At 45.8% G+C, this 23,009-nt stretch overlaps 1 protein-coding gene across 10 annotated transcripts in view; it reads left to right on the top strand.

Moving 5' to 3' along the window:
* The first annotated feature begins 999 nt into the window (after nucleotides 1-999).
* Nucleotides 1,000-23,009, top strand: part of MINDY4 (MINDY lysine 48 deubiquitinase 4) — a 148,847-nt gene continuing 126,837 nt past the window's right edge. For 3 of the 10 annotated variants that reach the window (XM_020964489.2, XM_020964494.2, XM_020964486.2), the window contains exons 1-3: nucleotides 2,319-2,832; nucleotides 13,394-13,513; nucleotides 17,623-17,837. In XM_020964489.2, coding sequence (XP_020820148.1) covers nucleotides 2,746-2,832; nucleotides 13,394-13,513; nucleotides 17,623-17,837 — 422 coding nt within the window. In that variant the 5' untranslated portion in view covers nucleotides 2,319-2,745. Of the gene's footprint in view, nucleotides 2,031-2,316; nucleotides 2,833-13,393; nucleotides 13,514-17,622; nucleotides 17,838-18,845; nucleotides 19,137-23,009 lie in introns of those variants that run through there. The other 7 variants (XR_013485774.1, XM_020964492.2, XM_020964496.2 and 4 more) reach the window with 5 other exon arrangements.

The following is a 23,009-nucleotide window of genomic DNA, read 5'->3' as shown; positions in this document are numbered from 1 at the left end:
TAACAGTACAGATCATGTGTTTTCTAGGAACTTGAAACTTGGGCCTAGTCAGGCTAGCGACACCAACATTGAGTTTGTAACAGTCTACAAAACTGTTACACTCAGTCCATCTGAGAGATCTCACACTGTTTACATTGTCTCACTCAGCCTGACCCCATTTACCCCACAAGCCTGGTGGGGCTTTATCACATGATCTTGTCTCATGTGGTGATGTTTAGAAATCCATATGGCATGCTAGAGGGGAGCTGACCGTACCTAGTTGGGTAGAGAGGGTACTAGGGGTCGTGGAGGTAAGGAAAGCCTTTATACAGAATAGTGTACGGGTTGGCGCTCAGTCTGAAAGGAAGGACCCTTGGGTACAAGTGAGGAGGAAGGGGAGTGCATTCCAGGCAGGTGGAGCAGCCGCGACATGAGAGAGATGAAGTGGTGTGTCTGAGTCCAGAGAGAAGGACAGCTTGGCTAGATGGCGGGTAGGTGAAGGGGAGTAAAACCCAGTGAGGCTGGAAAACCTTTAGGCCAGGTTGTGAAGGGATTGAAAAGTAGCCAGAGCAATAAACCTTTGATTCTAGAGGCAGTAGAGAGTCACTGGGGTCAGGCTGAGTAGGAGAAACACAGCTTCAGGTCGAGAGAAGGGGTAGGAGCTTCTGTTTTGGTTGGTTAAATGTTAGGGTTCCCTTAGAGCTAATTAGATTATCGTGGTTTTTTCCCTATCTTTGCTGAAAATGTTTCTCTTCCCAAATTGGGGATCTTTCAAGGGGGTCCCTAGATCATGTGGGTGGCAGCAGATAGAAGCCCAGGAGCCAGGGCTGCAGGAATGCCAGCCCCAGGAAGCCCAGAGTTACTGTTTTGAAAAAAGTCCTGAAGCCCAGGTGCTTCTTAGGGTCACAGGAATCTCTCCTCTTCTCTCAAAAGAGGAGATCATCTAAATCCCTCCTTCTACAGAGGAAGAAACTGAGGTCTAAGGGCATAAGTGACTTGTCCCTTTATTTAACCCTTCCAGCTTGCTCCCTTGTTTCTTTCTCTTTGAAGTGAAGTTCAGGCAAAATGTGGATTAACTGCTCATTTTCTGGATTGGTCTAGGTTAATCAAAGTTCTAGATTCTCAGTACAAAGAAATATTGTATCTTAAGGCTCATGGTTCCTAAACAAGCCTTCCTTAAATTAGGTAAGCATTGAAGCTAAAAATGATTGAATGGTGATGTCAAGATTCAATTCCATCAAAGCATTGATGAAGACCGGGCTTGTGTTCCAGGTGCTGGGCTTGGCGCTGGGGAGATAGACTCGATACAAATAGGCTCCATTTGAAGGGAGCTTGTAGGGGAGTGCATGGCAGGGAGGTGTTCACAGCGAGTACTTTCTTACACAAATGCAAAGTACAGACAAAGTAACTTCCAGGAAGAAGGAAGGAGGGCTGATCTCTCTGAAACATTGTAGCTTTAAAATGCCAACATGAAAAGCAGTACCAGGCTGGTCTGGAGCGAGCTCAAGTGCGCCTCGATCTTCGCTAGGTGTCCCAGCTCAGAGAGACAGACTCCAGGGGTTGGGCAGACTAGCTAAAGGCCCGGAGACTGTGTTTAGTCTGGCAGGGCCAGGGTGCTGGCCCTCCTCTGCCTCCTCCCCCTCCTCCTCTCCCCTCCCCTCCCCTCCATCCTTCCCTTCCCTGAGGGCCAGGGCCAGGTAGGGGGAGGGGGAAGAAGGGGGAGGAGGAGTTCCAGGCTCAGCCTCTGATGCCACAGTCTCCACGGCAACTCCCCCAGGCCAAGCCAACTGACAATAGGCTACTTCCCCCAGGGCTGCTGCTGCTTGCTGGGTGGCTGCTGCTGCTGCTGTTGCTGCTGCTGAGGCGTTTTGAATCCCTGCTAGAGCCTGGGTTCTAATGGCCTTTGGGGGCAGGAGCTGTCTGAAGCTGTTCTGAATGATAGCGCCAAGATCAGGGAGAGAGCACGGCAAGGGACTGCAGGCCTAGGCATGGAGCACCTCTTTGTGGAGGAGGTGGCGGCGTCTCTGGTCCGGGAATTTCTCAACAGAAAGGTAATTTCTGCGCCTGGGGTCTGTCCCCCAGCCCCCCCCCTCACCCTGAGGGGTGCCCAGCTCCTGGCGGTGCCCAGCCCTGGGAGCTACAGGTGGGTGTGGGCTGGGGGGCACGGTACTTGGGGTCCAGGATCTCAGCGAGCAACAGTCAGTCAGGCAGTCCTGGCCAGGGAAGCAGGGATCTGGCCACTTTGGAAGGCTGCCTGTAACTTCCCAACAAAGCGCCCCACCACTGTCGCTTGGGAAGAGGCTGGACTACATCTCCCGTGAGTCACTTCTTTAGACAGGAATTTCCTTCATACACTGAGTCCTGGATGGTGCCTTCCTGGCTCAGAGCTGGGTCTCTCTCCTGGGCCTCCAGCAATCAGGAGCAGCCACATGGCCGCCCCTTGTTTAGATTCACACTCCCAAGAAAGGAAATTTGACTTGCCCTCAAATGGGGGCCTGCCTCTCTGCCATCTCCAAGGGGGCAGAAGATAGGAGCTGCCTCTCTGCGCATCTCGAAGGGGGCAAGAGATAGGAGGCTGCCCCTCTGCCATCTCCAAGGGAGCAGGAGATAGGAAGGCTGCCCCTCTGCCATCTCCAAGGGAGCAGGAGATAGGAGGCTGCCCCTCTGCCATCTCGAAGGGGGCAGGAGATAGGAGACTGCCCCTCTGCCATCTCGAAGGGGGCAGGAGATAGGAGGCTGCCCCTCTGCCATCTCCAAGGGGGCAGGATGCAGGTTTGCACTGAGGATGTTTGTCTGCTGGCTCTGAACAAAGAGATAAAGAGCCCCAGCCAACAAAGTCTCAGCGTGCCGAAGGTTAGTAGAGTATGCTAACTGGGCTTTTCTAAAGAAGAAACCCCTCTCTCCAGCCTCCTCCTCACCTTTTCAACCCCTCCCCCTTCCCCCCTTCCCCCACAAAGCCCGACAAAGTGAGAAGGAGCTCTGCAGAGTGACCTCCCAGCTCCTTGGCTGAACGTCCCTGGGTATCAGCTTGCTTGTTGCCACAGCCCCAGGTGGTGCCCGCCTCCCTTGGCGGTTCCTTCACCAGCCCTGCGCTGCCAGCCCTCTGGTGATGGCCAAAGCAGCAACATAGTAACATGAAGTGAAGGGCAGAGGACTGAGGTGGTGGCCTGCTGGTGCCTGCCTTGGGGGGAGCCTCACTTTCAATGCCACTCACTTCAGTAAGCATTTATTGGGCACCTACTGTGTGCCAGGCATGCTGTGGCTTTTCAGGCTCTGTTCTCAAGGGCTTCCACTGGGGGAGGGAGGCTGGCTGGCAGAAGACTTAGGCTCAGGCGTTGTTTCTGCTGCATAAGCAGTCGATCGAGAGGCCTCGAAGCAGTGATGGAGTAGAAACGGTGCTGGCTCTGAAGTCTTAGGATATAAGTTTGATTCCTGGCTCCACTAGGTACTAGCTGTGTGATCTTGGGCAAGTCACTGCAAGGAGCCTCAGTTTCCTCATCTGTAAAATGAGGGAGGTGGATCCAATGGGCTCGGCATCCTCTGATAAGTGAAGACTGTCCAGGGAGGTGACTGGGCTGCTGGGGGGCTTGGAACTGCGTTACAGGGCGGGCTGCGAGCTCGGGCTACCTAGTCTTGAGGAAGACACGGTCGTCAGCAGTCTTTGATTGTTTGAAGGGCTGCGAGTGTTCAGCTCATCAGAGGTCTGTTCTTATCTGGTTTTGAGAGGAAAGAACCAGGAGCACAAGGGAGAAGATGCTGGGAAGCACTGGGGCTCTGTAGCTCACTTACAAACTTACAAACTTACACTTACAAACTCAAGATTCTAAGGAAATGTTCCCAACAATGAGAGCCATTCACCAAGGGAGTGGGCACTGTTCACCAAGGGAGTGGGCTGCCATCACAGGGAGTGAGTGCCTGGGCAGTGGAATGCTCTCTTTTCTTTCTTCTTCTTCTTCTTTTTTAGACTAGGTCTCCCTATCTCACAGGGGCTGCAAGTGCAGGGTCTACTCCCAGCCTCAAACCCTCTCTACTTGTCACAGGACCTCTATTTTATTGGGACTTTCCACAGAACATCTTCCATGGTGCCGGTAAACCCTTTTGATGAGCATCTATCTTCCTCCGTTATGCCTCTCTTTCTATTAATACTCAAATACGCAAAGCATCCTTGCACAGCTATCTCTGTTGGGTCTGCCATGAAATCTTCTATGATCTTAACCCAAAAGAAGGGTCCCCAAGTCTTGTCTGTGCTCCATTGAGTCAAAAGAACTTTTTTTCAATCCACAAAGACAGTAACTTATATTCCCTATACCTGTCAGTTGACTGTGGGCTGGTGCATATGTGGTCTAGTGTAGAGAATCAATGGCCAGGATCTGTCTTTTTCCTTCTCATGTTTCCAGTAAGGATGCCACATAGAGACTGTTCTCATAATGATTTAAAAAATGTTTTTGGTTACATTTTTGGTTCTAAATTGTCTCCACCCTCCCTCCTAATGCCACATTAAAGAAGGCCAACATTTGACACAGATATATACATGGAACCATATAGTACATATTTCCATATATAGTTCTTTCTCTGGAGGTGGAGAACATATTCCTTCATGGTTGATTTGAACGTTGATGTTACCGAGAACAGCTCAATTATTCACAGTTACTCTTCAAACAATATTGCTGTTACAGTGTACAACGTTCTCTTGGTTCTGCTCATTTCACTCTTCATTATTTCGTGCAAGTCTTTCCATGTTTTTCTAAAACCAACCTGCTCATCGTTTCTTACAGCACAGTAGTGTTCCGTCACAATCACATATTGCTTGGTTCAGTCATTCCCCAGTTGACAGGCATCCCCTCAACATCCAGTTCTTTGCCACCACGAAGAGACCTGCTGTGAATAGTTTAGAACATACAAGTTCTTTTCCTTTTCCCTGATCACCTTGGGAAACAGACCTAATGGTGGTATTGCTGGGTCCAAGGGTATGCACAGTTTATAATTTGGGGGATATAATTCCAGATTGCTCTACAGCAGGCCTGTACAATATATGGCCTGTAGGCTGCTGGTGGTCCACCAAAGGATTTTGGGTGGCCCACGAAAAATGTAGAAGATGTAAAGAAAGTCAAGATGTAATGAGTGCTTTGTCTGTGCCCAGCTTAACCCGCCTTCCACTAGTCACTCTTGTCCCCCATCAAGTGGGTTGTCACTGTGCACTCTCCCCTATTTGTCACGTGACATGAGGCAACCAATCATTGTCAGTCTGTCTCTAGTCTGAGATTTCATGATAAATAAAATCTTAAGTAATAAGTGTAATTAATTGATATTAATTGAAATTTCCCTTTTTATATGGTTTATTTGCAAAATAGTTTAATCATTAATTATACCTTTACTTGGAAAGTAAGCCACTAAAAACCTATCTGCAGCCTGAAGGAGTTTAGCCTATTTTAATTTTGGCCCCTACCTACTAGCCAAGTTGTGCAGGTCTGCTCTACAGAATGGTAGGAACAGTTCACAACTCCACCAACATTGTATTAGTCTCCCAATTTTCCCACATCCCCTCCAACATTTGTCATTTACCTTTTCTGTCATATTAGCCAACCTGATAGGTATGAAGTGATACTTCAGAGTTGTTTTAATTTGCATTTCTTTAATCAATAATTATTTAGAGCATTTTTTTCATTGATTACAGTTTTGATTTCTTCTTCCAAAAACTTCATGTTCATATCCTTTTTTTTTTTTAAAAGACACTACTCTTAAAGTTTTAATTTCATTCCTGTGGCTTGTAGGTATCTCAGTGCAGTAGACAGAGGTCTGGATTTGGCCTGGACACAGATCTCTTTTTTTTTTTTGGAGTTTCTTTTTTTTAATTAATTTATTTTTAGTTTTCAACATTCACTTCCATAAGATTATGAGTTCCAAATTTTCTCTCCATCTCTCCCCTCCTTCCACCTCAAGATGGCTCTAATTATACATTCATATTGAACCTATTTTCACATGTCTTGTTGTAAAGAAGAATTAGAATCAATGGGAGAAACCATGAGAAAGGAGAAACAAACAAAAAAGAAAAAGAAAAAAAGAGATCAAATAATGTGCTTTGATCTGCATTCAGACTCCATAGTTCTTTTTCTGAGTGTGAATAGCATTTTCCATCATGAGTCTTTTGGAGTTGTCTTAGATTCTTGCATTGCTGAGAAGAGCTAAGTCTATCAAAGTCACTCATTGCATAGTGTGGCTGTTACTATGTACAGTGTTCTCCTGGTTCTGCTCATTTCACTCTGCATCAGTTCATGTAAGTCTTTCCAGGTTTTTTTTGAAGTTTGCCTGCTCATCATTTCCTATAGCACAATAGTATCCCATTACATTCATATACCATAACTTGTTCAGTCATTCCACAGATGATGGGCATCCCCTCAATTTCCAATTCTTTGCCACCACAAAAAGAGCTGCTATGTAAATAATTTTGTACATGTGGGTCCTTTTTCTGTTTTTATAATCTCTTTGGGATACAGACCTAGAAGTGGTGTTGCTGGGTCAAAGGGTATGCACAGTTTTGTAGTCCCTTGGGCATAGTTCCAAATTGCTCTCCAGAATGGTTGGATGAGTTCACAACTCCACCAACAATGCCTTAGTGTTCCAATTTTCCCACAACTTCTCCAACATTTATTATTTTCCTGTTTTGTCATGTTGGCCAATCTGATAGGTGTGATGTGGTACCTCAGAGTTGTTTTGATTTGCATTTCTCTAATCAATAATGCTTTAGAGCATTTTTTCATATGACTATAGATGGCTTTAATTTCTTCATCTGAGAACTGTCTGTTCATATCCTTTGACCATTTATCAGTTGGGGAATGACTTATATTCTTATAAATTTGACTCAGTTCTCTATATATTTTAGAAATGAGGCCCTTATCAGAGACACTGGTTGTAAAAATTCTTTCCCAGTTTTCTGCCACCCTCCTAATCTTGGTTGCATTGGCCTTGTTTGTATAAAAACTTCTCCATTTAATGTAATAAAAATATCCATTTTGCATTTCATAATGTTCTCTATCTCTTATTTGGTCATAAATTCTTCTGTTCTCCATAAATCTGACAGGTAAACTATTCCTTGCTCTCCCAGTTTGCTTATAGTATCAGCCTTTATATCTAAATCATGTACCCATTTTGATTTTATTTTAGTATATGGTGTAAGATATTGGTCTAGGCCTAGTTTCTGTCATGCTCTTTTCCAGTTTTCCCAGCAGTTTTTTTCAAAGAGTAGGTTCTTATCCCAGAAGCTGGAGTCTTTGGGTTTATCAAACAGCAGATTACTATAGTCATTGACTATTGTGTCTTGTGTGCCTAACCTATTCCACTGATCTACCACTCTATTTCTTAGCGAGTACCAAGTAGCTTTGATGATTGATGCTTTATAATACAATTTAAGATCTGTTACAGCTAGGCCACCTTCCCTTGCATTTCTTTTCATTAGTTCCCTTGATATTCTGGTCCTTTTGTTCTTCCAGATGAATTTTGTTATTATTTTTCTAGCTCCATAAAATAATTTTTAGTAGTTTGATTGGTATGGCACTGAATAAGTAAATTAAATTAGGTGGAATTGTCATTTTTATTATATTAGCTTGACCTACCCATAAGCAACTGATGTTTTTCCAATTATTTAGATCTGACTTTATTTGTGTGAAAAGTGTTTTGTAATTGTATTCATATAGTTCTTGGGTTTGTTTTGGCAGGTAGACTCCTAAATATTTTATAATGTCTACAGCAACTTTAAATGGAATTTCTTTTTCTGTCTCTTGCTGCTGGGCTTTGTTGGTAATATATAGAAATGCCAATGATTTGTGTGGGTTTATTTTATATCTTTGCAACTTTGCTAAAGTTGTTTATTATTTCAAGTGGTTTTTTACTTGATTCTCTAGGATTCTCTGAGTATATCATCATATCATCCGCAAAGAGTGATAGCTTTGTTTCTTCTCTGTTCATATCCTTTGAACATTTGTCAATTGGGGAATGCCTTATATTCTTATAAATTTGACTTGGTTCTCTATATATTTGAAATATGAGGCCTTTTGTTTATAAACCTCTCCCCTCAATCTTCTGCTTTCCTTCCAATTTTGGCTGCAATGGTTTTATTTGTCCAACCCATTTTTAATTTAATGTAATCAAAATCATCCATTTTCTATTCCACAATGCTCTCTGTCTCGTTTCTTCACAAATTCTTCTCTTATCCATAAGTTGGATAAGGAATGTGCTCTATGCTCTTCCAATTTACTTATGAGATCTCCCTTTATATCTAGATCATGTATCTATTTTAACCTTATCTTGGTAAACGGTATAAAATATCAGTCTATTCCTAGTTTCTGCCAGACCCGCTTTCTAGTTTTCCCGGACATTTATGATCCTTGTTTCTACTTCTTAGGCAGGACCAGATAGTTCTGATAATCACCATCTTATAATACAGTTGAAGATCTGGCATAGCTAGACTTCCTTCCTTTCCATTGAGTCCTTTGACATTCTAAATGAATTTATTATTATTTTTTTCTGTCTCAATACAATACATTTTGGCGGTTTAATTGGGATGGCACTGAATCTGAATAAGTGGGTTAGTTTAGCCAGAATTGGCATTTTTACTGCATTGGTTTGGCTTACCCATTAACAATGACTATTTCTCCAATTATTTAAATTTGATATTATTTGTATAAAAAGTGTTTTGTATAGTTGATAGGTGTGTCTTGGCAGGTATACTCCCAGGTATTTTATATTGCCCATGATCATTTTAAATAAAATATCTCTTCCTGCAGGGCTTTGCTGGTGATATATAGAAGTGGTGATGATTTATGCAGGTTTGTTTTATATCATGTTACTTTGCTAAAATTAGTATTTCAACAAATTTCTTTAGTTGAGTCTCTAGGATTTTCCAAGTATATTGCTGTATCATCTGCAAAATGAGATCATAATATATTGCAATATTCTCCTAGCTAGGATTTTATTTAAGATTTTTCATCAGTATTCATTAGTGAAATTGGCCTATAATTTTCTTTGTCTGATTTTGCTCTCCTTGGTTTAGATATCAGCATTGTATTTGTTTCATGAAAGGAGTTTGGTAGAGTGCATCTTTGCCTATTATCCCAAATAATTTATTTAATATTGGAATTAGTTGACCTTCAAATGTTTGGTGGAATTCACTTATTTTTTTAAAATAATATTTTATTTTCCTCCAATTACATGTAAAAAGAATTTTTAACATTTGTTCTTTTTTTAAAGTTTTGAGTTCCAAATTCTATTCCTCCTACCCCCTCCCTGAGACAGCAAGCAATCTGATAAAGGTTATGCATGTGCAATCATATAAAACATTTCCATATCAGTCATTTTGTAGAAGGAAACAAAAGAGAGAAAGAAAGAAAGAAAGAAAGAAAGAAAGAAAGAAAGAAAGAAAGAAAGAAAGAAAGAAAGAAAGAAAGAAAGAAAGAAAGGAGAAAAACGGTATATTTCTGTCTGTATTCAGATGCTATCCATTCTTTCTCTGGAGGTGGATAGCATTTTTTATCATAAGTCTTTGGAATTGTCTTGGACCATTGTATTGCTGAGAATAGCTAGGTCATTCACAGTTTATCATCTTACAATATTGCTGTTACTGTGTATGATGTTCTCCTAGTTCTGTTCACTTCACGTTGCATCAGTTCATGTAAGTCTTTTCAGGTTTTTCTGAAATCATTCTGTTCATTGTTTCTTATAACATAATAGTATTCCACTACAATCATATACCACAACTTGCTCAGTCATTCCCCAATTGATGGGCATCCCCTTGATTTCCAATTCTTAGCTACCACAAAAAGAATTGCTATAAATATTTTTGTATAAATAGGTAGAATCTGCTTCTCTATCCATTTGGTCCTGATGCTTTTTTCTTAGGAAGCTCATTTATGGCCTGTTCAATTTCTTTTTCTAAAATGGGTTTATTTAGATATTCTGTTTCCTATTCTGTTAGTCTGGGCAGTTTATATTTTTGCAAGTATTCTTCCATTTCACTTAAATCGTTAAATTTATTGGTAAATATTTGGGCAAAACAACTCCTATTGGGGGCAGCTACATGGCTTACTGGATGGAGTGCTGGGCCTGGAGTCAGGAAGACCTGAGTTCATATCTGGCCTCAGACATTTACTAGCTGTGTGACCCCAGGCAAGTCACTTAAACTCTATTTGCCTTAATCTACTGGAGAAGGAAATGGTGAACCATTACAGTATCTTTGCCAAGAAAAACCCATGGACAGTATGGTCCACAGGGTCATGAAGAGTTAGACATGACTAAAGAGCAACAAAACTCCTAATAATTGCTTTAATTTCATCTTCATTAGTGGCGTATTCACTCTTTTCGCTTTTGATACTAGTGATTTGATTTTCTTCTGTTTTTTTTTCAAACTGTACTAACCAATGGTTTATCTATTTTATTGGTTTCATTTTCATAAAGCCAGCTCCTAGTTTTATTTATTAATTCAATGAGCTTCTTACATTTAATTCCATTAATGTCACCTTTAATTTTCAGAAATTGTAGTTTGGTATTTAATTGGAGATTTTTGATTTTTTTTAGCTAGTTTTTTAAAAATTGCATACCCAATTCATTGATCTGCTCTTTCTCTATTTTATTGATGTAAGCATTTAGAGAGATAAATTTTCCTTTGATTAATGCTTTTGCTGCATCCCATAAAGTTTGGTATGCTGTCTCATTATTATCATTCTCTTTAATAAAATTATTTAATGTTTCTATGATTTGCTCTTTGACTCACTCATTCTTTAGGATTAGCTTATTTAGTCTCTAGTTAATTTTTAATCTGTGTTTCCATGGTTCTTTATTAAATGCAATTTTTATTATAATCTGGAAAAAGAGGCATTTAATATTTCTACTTTTCTGCATTTGACTATAAAGGTTTGATGCCCTAATATAGGGTCAGTTTTTGTAAAGGTGCCACATGCCACTGAGAAAAAGTACATTCTTTTCTATTACTATTTGTTTCTCTACAGATGTCTATCATATCTAGCTTATATAAGATTTTATTCCTTTCCTTGACTTCTTTTTTATTTGTAGTTCCCCACTATTATAGTTGTCTGCTTCCACCTGGAATTCATCTAATTTTTCCTTTATAAATCTGGATGTTGTAGCATGTAGTGCATACATGTTTAGTATTAATATTGTTGCATTATCTGTGCTACCTTTTTACATTATGTAGTTTCCCTGCTTATCTCTTTTAATTAAATCTATTTTAGCTTTAACTTTGTCTGAGATTGTGATCGTTACCCCTACTTTTTTTTTAAACATCAGCTGGAGAATAATAAATTCTCCGCCAGGCCTTTATGTTTACCAGGGCTGCCCCCAGGCCTCGCGCTTCTGCTCCTCCACTGCTGGCCAGGTCCCCAGCCCCCAAGTCAGATCTTTCCTAACATCCTCCCAAGCTGTGTTAGGCTGGATGACTGATTTAACCTGACTTTTTATTATTTCTGCTGCTCTAAAGTTAACTTTGGGCATTGCTTTAAGTTATTTTGAGGGGACTTTGGGAGAGCCAGGTAATTTACTGCCTTCTTCCACCATCTTCCCACAATTCCCTCTCATAATGATTTTATAACAAGAAGAAAGTAGCTGTGTGACCCTGGGCAAGTCACTTAACCCCAATTGCCTAAAAAAACCCCAATAAGAAAGTAAGCATACAGCTTGATGAATGCTAGTATCTGATCACACACCTTTTTAGAGCAATCACTTTTTGTTTGCAGTCTTTCCCTTTCTTTGCAAAATAGGCTCAGGGGCAGCTAGGTGGTGCAGTGCATGGAGCACCGGCCCTCGAGTCAGGAGGACCTGAGTTCAAATCCACTCTCAGACGCATAACGCTTCCTAGCTGTGTGACCCTTTTAAGTCACCTCACCCCTTTGCACAACCAACCAAAGAAATAAACAAAAAAGGCTCACCCCCAGGATTTCTGCTGCAAGTATTTGGTGATGGATTTAGGGTAACATTTTCACTTCCTCAGTGAACACATCTGCCTTCTCAACCTGTGTAGGGTTGACACCTCCCCTTCACATCCACGGTTTGTTTTAAGGTAACCTTTAAAGGTATGGTGCTGTATACATTGGTGAATGGGCTGGGCTCTTAGGCTGAGCCTGGAAAGTGATGTCAGACTAAGAACCATTGAGCGGTCTGAACTACTAAGAATCGTGGTCGAGCACAGTCTAGGAAAGTCCCTGCCTTCTGAGTGCAAACCCCTCGTGGGCTGGGGACATTTTCTGCCACTTGCTTTATATGGTACCAACCTGGTTGTTTTGGTGAGAGCTGGTAGCACTGGGGGCATTGGTCAGCCTGCAGGATGGGGCTCTACGGTCCTCCACAGCCTAATTTCTAATCTGCACTCATTCCGCTGCTGGTACAACGCCCACAGGATTACGTTCCTTCCGACCGACCGCCCTCTGCCTCGTCACCCATGCTTCTGTCAGGCCATCTAGGGGCCTGGCACTGCACTTGCCATTTCCCAGAGCTCTCTCCTCTCTCCTCTGTCCTCAAAGCCCTACAGTGTTGGCCACGATACCTGTTGTCTCACTGACTTATTTTCACAATTTATCTGAGCATCCTAAGTATCCTAGAAGAGAAGAGAAAACTGAGGTGCGGAGAACTATGGCGTTAACTAAACATTGGTTGAATACAAGCCATTCAAAGAATCTTGGCCTCTATGGGCTACTGCTCCAAACCCCCTCACATTCAAGGCTCAGAGAGAGGAGAACACTTGCCCAAGGTCACAGGGGTAGTAATGCCAGAGCCAGGATTTGAACCCACCTCCAATGTTTTTGGTGTCCCTTCCACACTGTATACAGTCATACCCTACAAAAGGTCACTTTAAAGCAAAACTTGGATAACCTGTAGGGGCTGTCCTCTAAGCAGAAGGGACTGATGAGGGACTTGGGTGGGGAAAGGCAAACTCAGAAGGTGGAGGTGGGGGAGGATAAGGTTACTCAAAACAGTAAGCGTCTGAGTTCTCATGAGGTTCCAGGCAAGATCCTGGGGACACAAAGAACAAAAGAGAGAGTCCTGACCCTCCTGGAGGGCCATTTTACTGGGGTCTGGGGGCATCTGGCATCTGCACCGAAGGGGTGGAGGGAGAGCCCCTGGGACAAAGGGGGATTAGGAGTTTGTGTGGAGGCTCCTAGGGAGAAATGCAGCCCTAGGGCAGGCAGAGGGCCGGACTTTCTCTGACCATGAACCCTGCAGGGTCACACGACTGGTAAGTGGCGATGGTGGATTGTAGACCGAGGTCTCTGCCGCTGCTGCGAAGCCCGGGGCTCCTTGGGAGCTTCCCCTTCCCGGCCTCCCAGGCCTTACTTCTAGTAAGTCAGCGGTCCTAGACGCCGTAGATTGGTCTGAAGAGAGCGAGCAACCAAATGTTTCCAACTTCTTCCAGGGCTTAAAAAAAACGAGCCTTGTCATGGACCAAGAGCATCCTCGAGGGGAACGCAGCATAAACAACAGGAATGAGCTGCGGAAGGTTCTGCATCTAGAGATGCTGTATAAGGAAAACAAGGTAAGAGACCTGAAGAGGGTGGAGGAGGGGTGGCTGCCGTCTCTGAGCCCAAGCGCGGGGTTGGGGTGGGGGCGGGGCGCTGCCGCGAAGGTGCCCAAGGCCACTGGCCTCAGAATAGTTGGCTCTAGCTCACATTGAGAAGGGAGCAGGTGCAGTGATGCCGACCGACTGCGGCCACCGTCATCCGCCCAGGAGTCCACTTCTCTTACTTTGAGGCTGCCTCAGACAACCACTATCAGGCTGTCTCATTCCCCTACAGGATGCTTTTTCATTACTAATGGTCAGTTGTTCCCACACGTGCCATTTTCTCCTAGTCTGTCCTAAGGAAAAGCTGCCTCAGCCCAGCTTTCCACCCCCTACTTGTCACCTTCAGCATTCCCCTCTAACAAGGTGCCCTGCCCAAATGCCAGAATCCTAAAATTGATCAACAGGTCATCAGCAAACATTTACTAAGCACCTTGGTGGTGCTAGATGTTGGGGACATGAAGACAAAAGGGAAACATTCCCTGCCCGTGGGTCAAAACCTGTGGCTTATGTTCCATTGAAGGAATCAACATGTAAGCTGTTAGGAAATTTGAGATCTATACATACCCAGTAATTTCTTGGGCAGAAGGCCTCCTGTAGGAGGGGGCTTAGGAGATGTAGGGAATTCCAAGAGGGAAAGTTGAGGAAATGCATTTCAGGCATGGGAGAGACCTGTGCAGAGATAGGAAAGGGAATGTCATACTGAGAACATCCAGGTAAGCTGGAGGTAGAGCATGTGAAGGAGAGTGGGTTCATGGGATCATCCTTGTAGAAACAGAAGGGACCCTGCCAGTACTTTCATTTGACAGATGAGGAAACTGAGGCTGAGAGAAAAGATAAATTTCTTGCCCAGAGTCACATAGCTAGGATCTTTCTGAGGCTGGATTTCTCTTGGAGCTCAGCAATTAGATTACAAAGGGCTTTAAATGCCCAAGAGGAGTTTGTATCATCTCCTAGAGCCAAGAGGAAGTCAGAGCCTTATGAGCAGGAGAGTGTCATGATCAGGAATATCCATTTGGCCATGGTGTGGAAGATGGAGAGAAACCAATTATGAAGCCTTTGCTTCAGGTGAGAAGTGATGAGGGTTTGAGTGGAGGGAAGGGGATGGATGAATGGGTGGGAGAGGTGCTGTAGAGGCATGGAGTCAATAAGATGAGGTAACAGATTGGCTATGAGAGGAGAGGAAGAACCAAGAATCATATCTGACACCCTCGTTGGGTACTCGAGTGCCTCCCAATGAATGGTGGGGGCTTTTAATGGAAAGAGGGAAGGGAGGAAGAAGGAAGGGTTTAGGGACAAAGATGGTGAGTTTCATTTTGGACATGTTGAGTTTGAGATGCCTATGGAAGATCCTGTTGGAAATGTCCAATAGATGATTATTGATGTGGGAAGTCAGGAGAGAGTGGGGTTGGACAGATAGATTTGGGAGTCGCCCAGAGACAAGGTGTGCCAAGTGGTAAGATCTGGGCTATAGATTCCATTGGCCACCGCCCTTTGCTTTAGAAACACAGGCAGAGGTGAATTCAAAAGAGGTTGTTTAAGGGCTTTAGGGAATCCTCATTTTGCACATTACAGTTATGGAGCAGATTTAATTATAGATGTTTTCTGTTTAGTGGAATGAAGAATCTCCCAACTACTAAAAATATTACCATTAAAATACAGGAAAGATGAGGTCTTTCCAGGAATCATGCTGCCTTCTTTCTCAGAGTGAATGGTGAACAAGGGGTATAATTATGTAATTGACAGGCTATGTATTTGTATATCCTATAGACTGCCCTAAAGAGAGGATACTTGAATGAAATGCATTATTTAATTTTTTAAAAATTTATTTTGATTTATCACCAATCACTTCCATATGTTTTTGAGTTTAAAACTTTTTTCCCCCTCCCTCCCCAAGATAGTGCACAATCTGATATAGGTTATACATGTACATTCCTAATAAATATATTTTCACATTAGTGATGTTGTAAGTAAGAATTAGAACCAATGGGAGGAACCATCAGAGAGAGGAACAAAACTCAACAGGAGAGAAAAAAGTAGCAAATAGTCTGCTTTGATCTGCATTTAAATTCCATAGCTCTTTCTTTGGGTGTGGATAGCATTTCCCATCACGAGAAATGAATTATTTAAGACAAATATACAAATAACCTATCAGTTACACATCCTTGTTCATGTTCACTGAGAAGGAAGGCAGAATGATTCCTGGAAAGTCCTTGTCTTTCCTGCATTTTATGGCAATATTTTCAAGTTAGAAGGAATTTTAATCCATTAAGCAGAAAACAGCTGTCTTCTGCTTCATAAGAGACTGTGCAAAATTGAGATACAGACCGTAACCTCTCTGTAGCTCACCTCTGGCCATGTCTCTAAAGCAAAGTGAAAATGGACAAAGGAAGTAAAGTCATTCAGGCCTGAGTTGTGATTTCAACTCCTGAATTAGGAGCCACCTTCTTTCCAAAGGCAGCTCAGCATCTTCTCTGCAGCTTAGGGAGGTGCCTAAAGCGTGTGCCCAGGATCACACAAGATGTCAGAGGCCACAGTAGAACCCAGGTCTTGGTGGCCAGCTACCACTACCCCCTGCTGCCTCTCCTGGTGAGAGAGTTGCCCAGTTTGGGCAACTGTCTGCTTAATGTTGGCTATTCCAGAGCCCTAGGATTTCACTCATTCATGTGGAAGTGCATCTTCCACCAGGGTAGATGTAAACACTTTATGCTCTAAGGAGCTGTGTCTGAAAGGGCTCATGGCCTCTGGTGGCCCACTGTCTGGGGATGAGCCTCTGTGAATTTTGCTAGGTCAGTCCTGCCTTGGGAGAGCCTGGAAGAACTTGGGTTGGGGGGGGTCTCCTGTGTCATCCCCAGTCATCCTGGTTCTCTTCAGACCTGGTCAAGGTACAGTTTTTGGGTCATCCAGAACTCCTAGAACATCCCCTGTCATATTCCCTACCATTGGAGAGAATCAGAAAGATGAACTGGGTCAGTCTGGTTTGCTGCTTTGAAAACTGAGACAACTCCAGTGTTCTGGATTCTGGTCCTGGGCATTCGGTGATCTGATTCAGATGAGTTGTGTTTAATGAACTAGGCTACAAGAACTGACAGTGGCCAGGGGAGGGAGGGATTCTGCTTCTTCTTCCTCTGAGCTCTCCTCAGTTGCCTGCTGGACTGCTCCATGTGGGTCTCTCACCAGGATCTCTAGCTCAACCTGCCCAAACTTAACTTCCCATCATCTTCACCTTGTCCACACTTCCCTGGTACTACTACGCTCCCAATCATCACCAAGCAGAAACTCAGTCTCTTTGACTCCTGCTGTTCTAGCCCCACATCACCTATATCTGACCTTGCTCCAAAATCCTAAGGCCCAGACTCTTACTACCTCTTACCTTGACCCTATGACTCACTCGTCTCTACTGAGAAAGGATGAAGATATTGGGGGCAGGAGGGAGGTCCTGGACCTCTATAACTCCAGGAGAACCCTTGAGGGGAGTGGTCTGAAGCAACTAAGCAGTAACAATTATTGGGGAATGTTGACCCCAAATTGTATTTAAACATATTCTGATCACGTTCAAGATTCCTATCAATGTTACCTCAGACAGATTGTCCTTAGGTAGAGGGACGCGTCCGGGAGGCCTTGTGTCAATTTGGACATTTTTCTCATTAAGTTAGAAAGAGCTTGGATTTAAAACAATGTTAAATAAAATAAAATGGTCAGACTTGGGCCTAAAATGCAGAGTACAGGATTAGTATTTTTTCTCTTTGACAGTAGGATGAGACAATCACAGAAGGGCCCTTGGCAGCCATCTAAACTGCTCCTTCATTTTTAGTATGAGTCACTGAGGCTCCAAGACCACACAGGTAGTAGCCGGCAGAGCTAGGGTTGAAACCTGTCCTTGGACTTCACGTCCAGTCCCCTTCCACTGCCCCACACGGCCTCCGATAGATAAAGGGGTTCTCACTCCAACTGGGGAAAAAAAGCGAAGATGTAAACTGGAAAAATTAAAAGATAAAGATGTTCAGCAAAAAGGTCTTAGGAAAACTTGACTTTCTAAAACTTGAAGCAATTCATACAGCTAAAATTTTTTCTCCCAATAACAGGCAAAGAAAAGTCCTCTGAAAACAAGCCTCGAAATCATTACCAGTTACTTTTTGGATCATTTTGGAAAGAACAGTGACAATTTAATACAAGAAGCACCACTTTCTATTGTTTCAGCTTCCAAGATGAATGACAAACTACCTTTGAAATGCTCTGAGAATTCTGCAGTGAATAATAATAATGCATGTGAGATTTCATCTGACCGTGGAAAGAACAGGTGCCATCTTGCATTTGTTATAATAGCTGTATTTCCTGCAGTCTAGTAAACACTCTTCTGGCCCCTGCTTGGGCTTAAATTAAAGGTATTTGGGGGTGAAAATATCTACCACACAAAAGTTTTATTCCTGTCAAGGGCAAGAGAAGAAAGTGAGATGGCATGGTGCCTACTGTGCGCCAGGCACTCCGCTAAGTGCTTTATACATATTCTCTTTTCAGTTGTGCCATTTATAAAAGGAGGCCCACATTCTGAAATCCAGGAAGGGTTAAAAAGGAATATTTGGCTGGCATTTTGGGTGCGTTTCTGTCCTGCTGGGAGCTAGTGCCTTCCTCTAATTTAAGTCTCACTGCCTCTAAGAACCCACTGGGCTCTCTAGACAGAGCCAGTCCTTATACAAGCTGGAGCCCGGCTTGCCTTCCCTTACGTGGCTGGGCCGTGGGGGCCGGTCTTTGGGGGGCCCCTCGGTCCGTGGCTAGGGCTCTGGGATCTCGCTCTCCTCGTGGGACCCAGAGCGCGGCTGGCGGGGGGGGGGGGGGGGAACCGATGACCCGCGCCCTTCTCCCGCCCAGGCCCGCGGGCTCCGAGGCGTTCTAAAGCCTGGGGCAGGACCTGGGCACGCCGCGGGCGGCTGGCACAGAGGGAAGGGGCCGCCAAGGGCCGGGGGACGAGAAGATGCGTGGCTGGGAGGGCCGCAAACTGGGGCCGCGGCGAGGCAAGCCCGTGGTCAGCCGTGGGCACCGCCGGGCACGTGGGCGGTGGGAGGCTCCGGGCTTGGCCGCGGGCTCGGCTGGGCGGGGGAAGGCAGTGAGCGGCAGGAAGCCACTGCCCCCGCCCCACGCTCCCCCAACCCCTCCTCGCGAGCCTCCCGGCGCCAGGCTCCTACCCCGGGTGGGGCGGGGCCGCAGCTCGGCGCATGGGCCGTGGGGGCGGGCGAAGCTCCCCGCCGGGCCCCTCGGCGCATGTGCGGCGGCTTTGAGGCGGTGCGCGGCTGGGGCCCCGCCCCTCGGCGCATGTGCAGAAGGATGCCGGACCTCGCGCTGGGGCGCGGCCGGCCGCCTCCTCGAGCCACCGGTAGCTGCGAGGCTGGGCCGGGGCGGGGTGCCTGAAGGAGGGGCGCCAGGGCATGTCCTCGGCCGACGTCAGCCTGCCCCCCATCGGGCCGCGGGGCCTCGAGCCTAGGGTAGCCCGGGCCTGGGTCTCGCCCCCAGCCCCACTGCCGCCCCTGCCCTCGCCGGGCCTCGACTGGCCTCACCCTCCCCTGAGCCCCCGAACCGCGGCCCGCCTTCAGCTCCTGCCCAGGTAGCGCGGCCCACCTGGCGTCCGACCCTGAGAGGAAACCGCTGGGGTGGGGGGCAGGGATGGAGGCGACCCCTCTGCCTGAGTGGGCGGGGGCGGGTCACACACACCTGGGCTGCACCTGTGCTCTCTCCCTGCCTAGCAGGGGGTCTCCAGCAAGCCGATGACGTCAGGCAGTCACCCTGTGGCAGCCCTGGGCACCCCCCCCCGCAGCGTGGGAGGACTGCCCCGAGAGGGAAAGGGTTCCCTCTGCCCCAGCCCTCGGACGTCCCGGGCCAGGTGGGCTGGACACACACACACACCCATTGCTCTGGCCTCGGGCACGCTTCCCATCACACCCACCACAGACCTCTGGGGAGGCCCTCTTCTCTTTCCCATTAGACCCCCTCTCATGGGTCTCTGGTCTACCTGCCCAGCCTTCCCCTCACGAGCTCAAGGCCTCTATCATTAGCTGGTGACATGTCCAGAGGGAAGGAGACAAGCATTTAGTGAGTACCCACTGTGTGCCAGGCCCTGTGCCGACTAAGCTCTGTACAGATGGGATCTCACTGGTTCTGGGAGGTGATGGTTCGCTTGTTTTTCAGTCCTGTCTGACTCTGTAATACCTTTTTGAGGGTTAGGATTGAGGTTGGAGTGGTTTGCCATTTCCTTCTCCAGCTCATTTTACAGATGAGGAAACTGAGACAAACAGGGTGAAGTGACTTGCCCAAGGTTGCACAGCTAGTGGTTTGGCCAGAGATTTGAACTCAGATCTTCCAGCCTTCACAGCTAGCTCTCTAACCATTGCTCCACCCAGCTGATCTGCCGTGGGTGAGTGGGGAAGGGTGGTATCAGAGAGAGTAACTTAATTACGTGACACTCAGCGTCACACAGCTAGTAAGCATCTGAAGCCGAATTTGAACTCGGGTCTTCCTGACCCCAGGACCACTGCTCTGAGCCCTGTGGTGCTCCATGGCTGTTGGAACTCATCTCTTTCCTCCAGACCCTGCCTTCTTCCCACTTTCCTTTTCCTTAGTCACCTAGGCCCAGAATCTTGACTTCCTTGACACCTTCCTTCACATACTGCGCATATCCAAGTGGTTACCAGAACTTGTCATCCTTTTCTGCGCAGCCCACGGTCCTGTTTGTGTCTTGTCCCCTTCTGATTCTTCCTGCTGAGCTGTCCTCCCTTCAGCTGCCAAGGTGTTCTCCTGAAGAGTCCATCTGCCCATGTCCTATCCCCCCAAGATCCGATCATTTAGTCGTTTGGCGTTTCTTCGCAGCCAGGCCCATTTCTCCTTTCAAGTCTTTCTGCGATTGGCTCTGATCCAGCTGCTCTGGCCAACAGTGGGGCCTCAGCCCCGGCTCTCCGATCAGCTCCGACTCTTCTGAGGGAGGTCTTTTCCTTCTCCGATTCCATCTGCTATGAGTACGTCTGGTATGTCCTTGGCCATTCCCATGCTTTCCCCATCAGAAAGTGAACCCCTCAGAACTGGCCCTTTCCCTCTCTTTGGATCCGTGTTCCTTAGCCCGGGGCCCAGCTGTTAACAATTCTTCATAAATGCTGGGTGACTCAGTGTTGTGCAGGCTCAGATCAGTAAAATCAAGGCGTTTTGAGATGAGAAAGTGAACGGTGGGGGCAGTGTCAGGGAAAGCTTTATTGTTGTGTTGGCAGCTACCTTGATCCTCGTAGGAAGACCTTTTGGCCCTTCTTGCTGTTGAGTTAATCCTTGTTCCATCTTCCACGGAGAGCCGTGTTTGGGGCAGAATGTATGCTGTCTGTCCAACAAATACTGCTTTAGAGCCTAGCGGTACCAGGTCTCTTTATTACAACTCCAACCCAGTAAGCTGATGGGTGAGGGACAGCCCAATGCCCTTCCCTCCTGTGCTGACCTCTTAGGACGGAGAAATCTTCTACATCTCGATAGAAAAGATGGGCACCCACCTCTGCTTCAGGGCAGATCACGTTGCCATCTTTACAGAAAAGTGCCCACAGAATTGTTTAGTAAGTGAACGCACACTGGAGGAGCACAGACAGTAGAGTGCTGGGGCCGCCTGGTAACAGGCTTGAGGGACATGGATGGAGAGTAATCCTTTTAGAGTGATTAGTCATCAAACGGCTGGATCTGCTCAAGGTTAGAAACAGCAGCAGCACTCCACAAAGGTGTATACAGTAAGTGCTTAAGGGTGAGAGGCCAGTCAGCAGCTGACAGGGCCCCACTCCGCCCAAGGAAAAGGAAAGCTCATTCAGGGAGATGTTGTGAATGAGAAAGCAAAAGGAGCTTGTGCCCGTATGTAGTAGGTGCTTAATAAATGTTGACTGATTGAATCGCTTTACCGCTTCAGCTCTTATTGACTACTGCGGCTTACTAGTCCAGGCAGACCAGAGAAGTGCTGTGAGATTGGCTGAAAGCTAGAAGGGACCACAGACACACGTCTGGTCGATCTTCCTTATTTTAGAGGTGTTTGGAAACCTGAGGGGTCTGGTGAGGACAAGCACCCTTGGCCAAGGTCTGCTTTCCACAGTGGTCAGAAAGTAGAGGAAGCCCACAGGTTTATTATTTTGAGGATGAGCACAGGCCTGGAGGCCTAGAGGAAACTTTAAGCATCCCCCTGTTGTGTTGAGCCAAGTGTTAGAGGGTCATGGTATTAGAGGATTTAGGGATAAGAGGGATCTTGGGGATAATCTAACCAAAAGCCCCTCCTTTGACAGTTAGGGAAACTGAGACCCATAGAGCTAAGGGGACTTTTATCAAGGCCTTATACCAGAGCCCAATTTGAACCCCCTAGGTCTTCTGGCCTGCAAATCCAATACACTCTGCCCAGCTACCTGTAATTTGGGCAAAATGGTTAAACCTCATCCTTAAAAATTATCTATCTGCCTTGGACAATTGCAGTCTACACTGGTGGAGGCAGAATTCCTAGTATTGAAATGCACAGCCTCAAAGGCTTTAGGAGTTAAGCAAAAGCTCACACTGTATTAAAGTCCATTTGTGTGATAATTTGCTGGTAGTAGGTGTTATCGTTTGGTTTATGTGCTATCCAGCGTGGTGGAGGGATAGTTGGAGGGCAGAGAGCTCTTCCCTGGGTGGTGGTGGCTCTCCGTTGGAGTGACCTGATCCTATCTTGGGACCCTGCTTTGGGAAGACTGAATTGCTCGTTTAAGACATGAGAATGGTGATCCTCAAGGCAGCTGCACTGGCCATGCCTAAAATGGACACTTCCTCTGAGGCTCCCAACTTCCTTTTTCCTTGGGAAGGATCGTCTTGTTTGTTGATTTGGGCTGGCCCCATCAAAATGGTGTTTGAGATTAAAATACGAATGTGATTGTGAGCGTATTCTTCCCCAGGATTTGTTCACTGGAAGGCTGAGACTGTGGAACAGGAGGGTCTGGCTCCTCTCTCCTCTTTCTCTCCCCCATGCCTGGCACGTAGTAGATGCTTAATGAACGTGGAATTAAATTGTTGAGGCGGTGAGGACAGCAGCAGAACCGTGGCTGGGGTGGGGTATCTTTGAATGGGAAGGCTGGTGTCTAGGTCCTGTGGGCCGGCTTCACCAACACTGATGTTCAGAACAAAAAGGGCAGGTTCTCAGCATTCCTGGCATGGGAGTTAGCACTTTCTGAAGTCAACAAACCATATTATTTATTTTTCCTTATATAGCACATTGAAAACCACAGTTGTGTGGAAAATGCCATAGGAAAAAAATTTTTTTGAATAGAAAATAAATCCATTACATCTGGGGTTACCTTGGCGGCCTTTCAGGAATTTTCAGTTCGGGATAAAGAATAGAGAAGAGCCTCGGGGGCAGCATTGCCTTAGAAAGCCACAAATGAACGTTGTCTGTGTTGTGTTGTAATTTTATTTCTTCTGTTCAGCATTTCCCAGCGAGCATTTA

Source organism: Phascolarctos cinereus, unplaced genomic scaffold (assembly GCF_003287225.1).
Source record: "Phascolarctos cinereus isolate Bilbo 61053 unplaced genomic scaffold, phaCin_HiC Scaffold_4;HRSCAF=312, whole genome shotgun sequence".
Taxonomy (NCBI): Eukaryota; Metazoa; Chordata; class Mammalia; order Diprotodontia; family Phascolarctidae; genus Phascolarctos; species Phascolarctos cinereus.
This window is presented reverse-complemented; position numbering and strand designations above follow the sequence as displayed.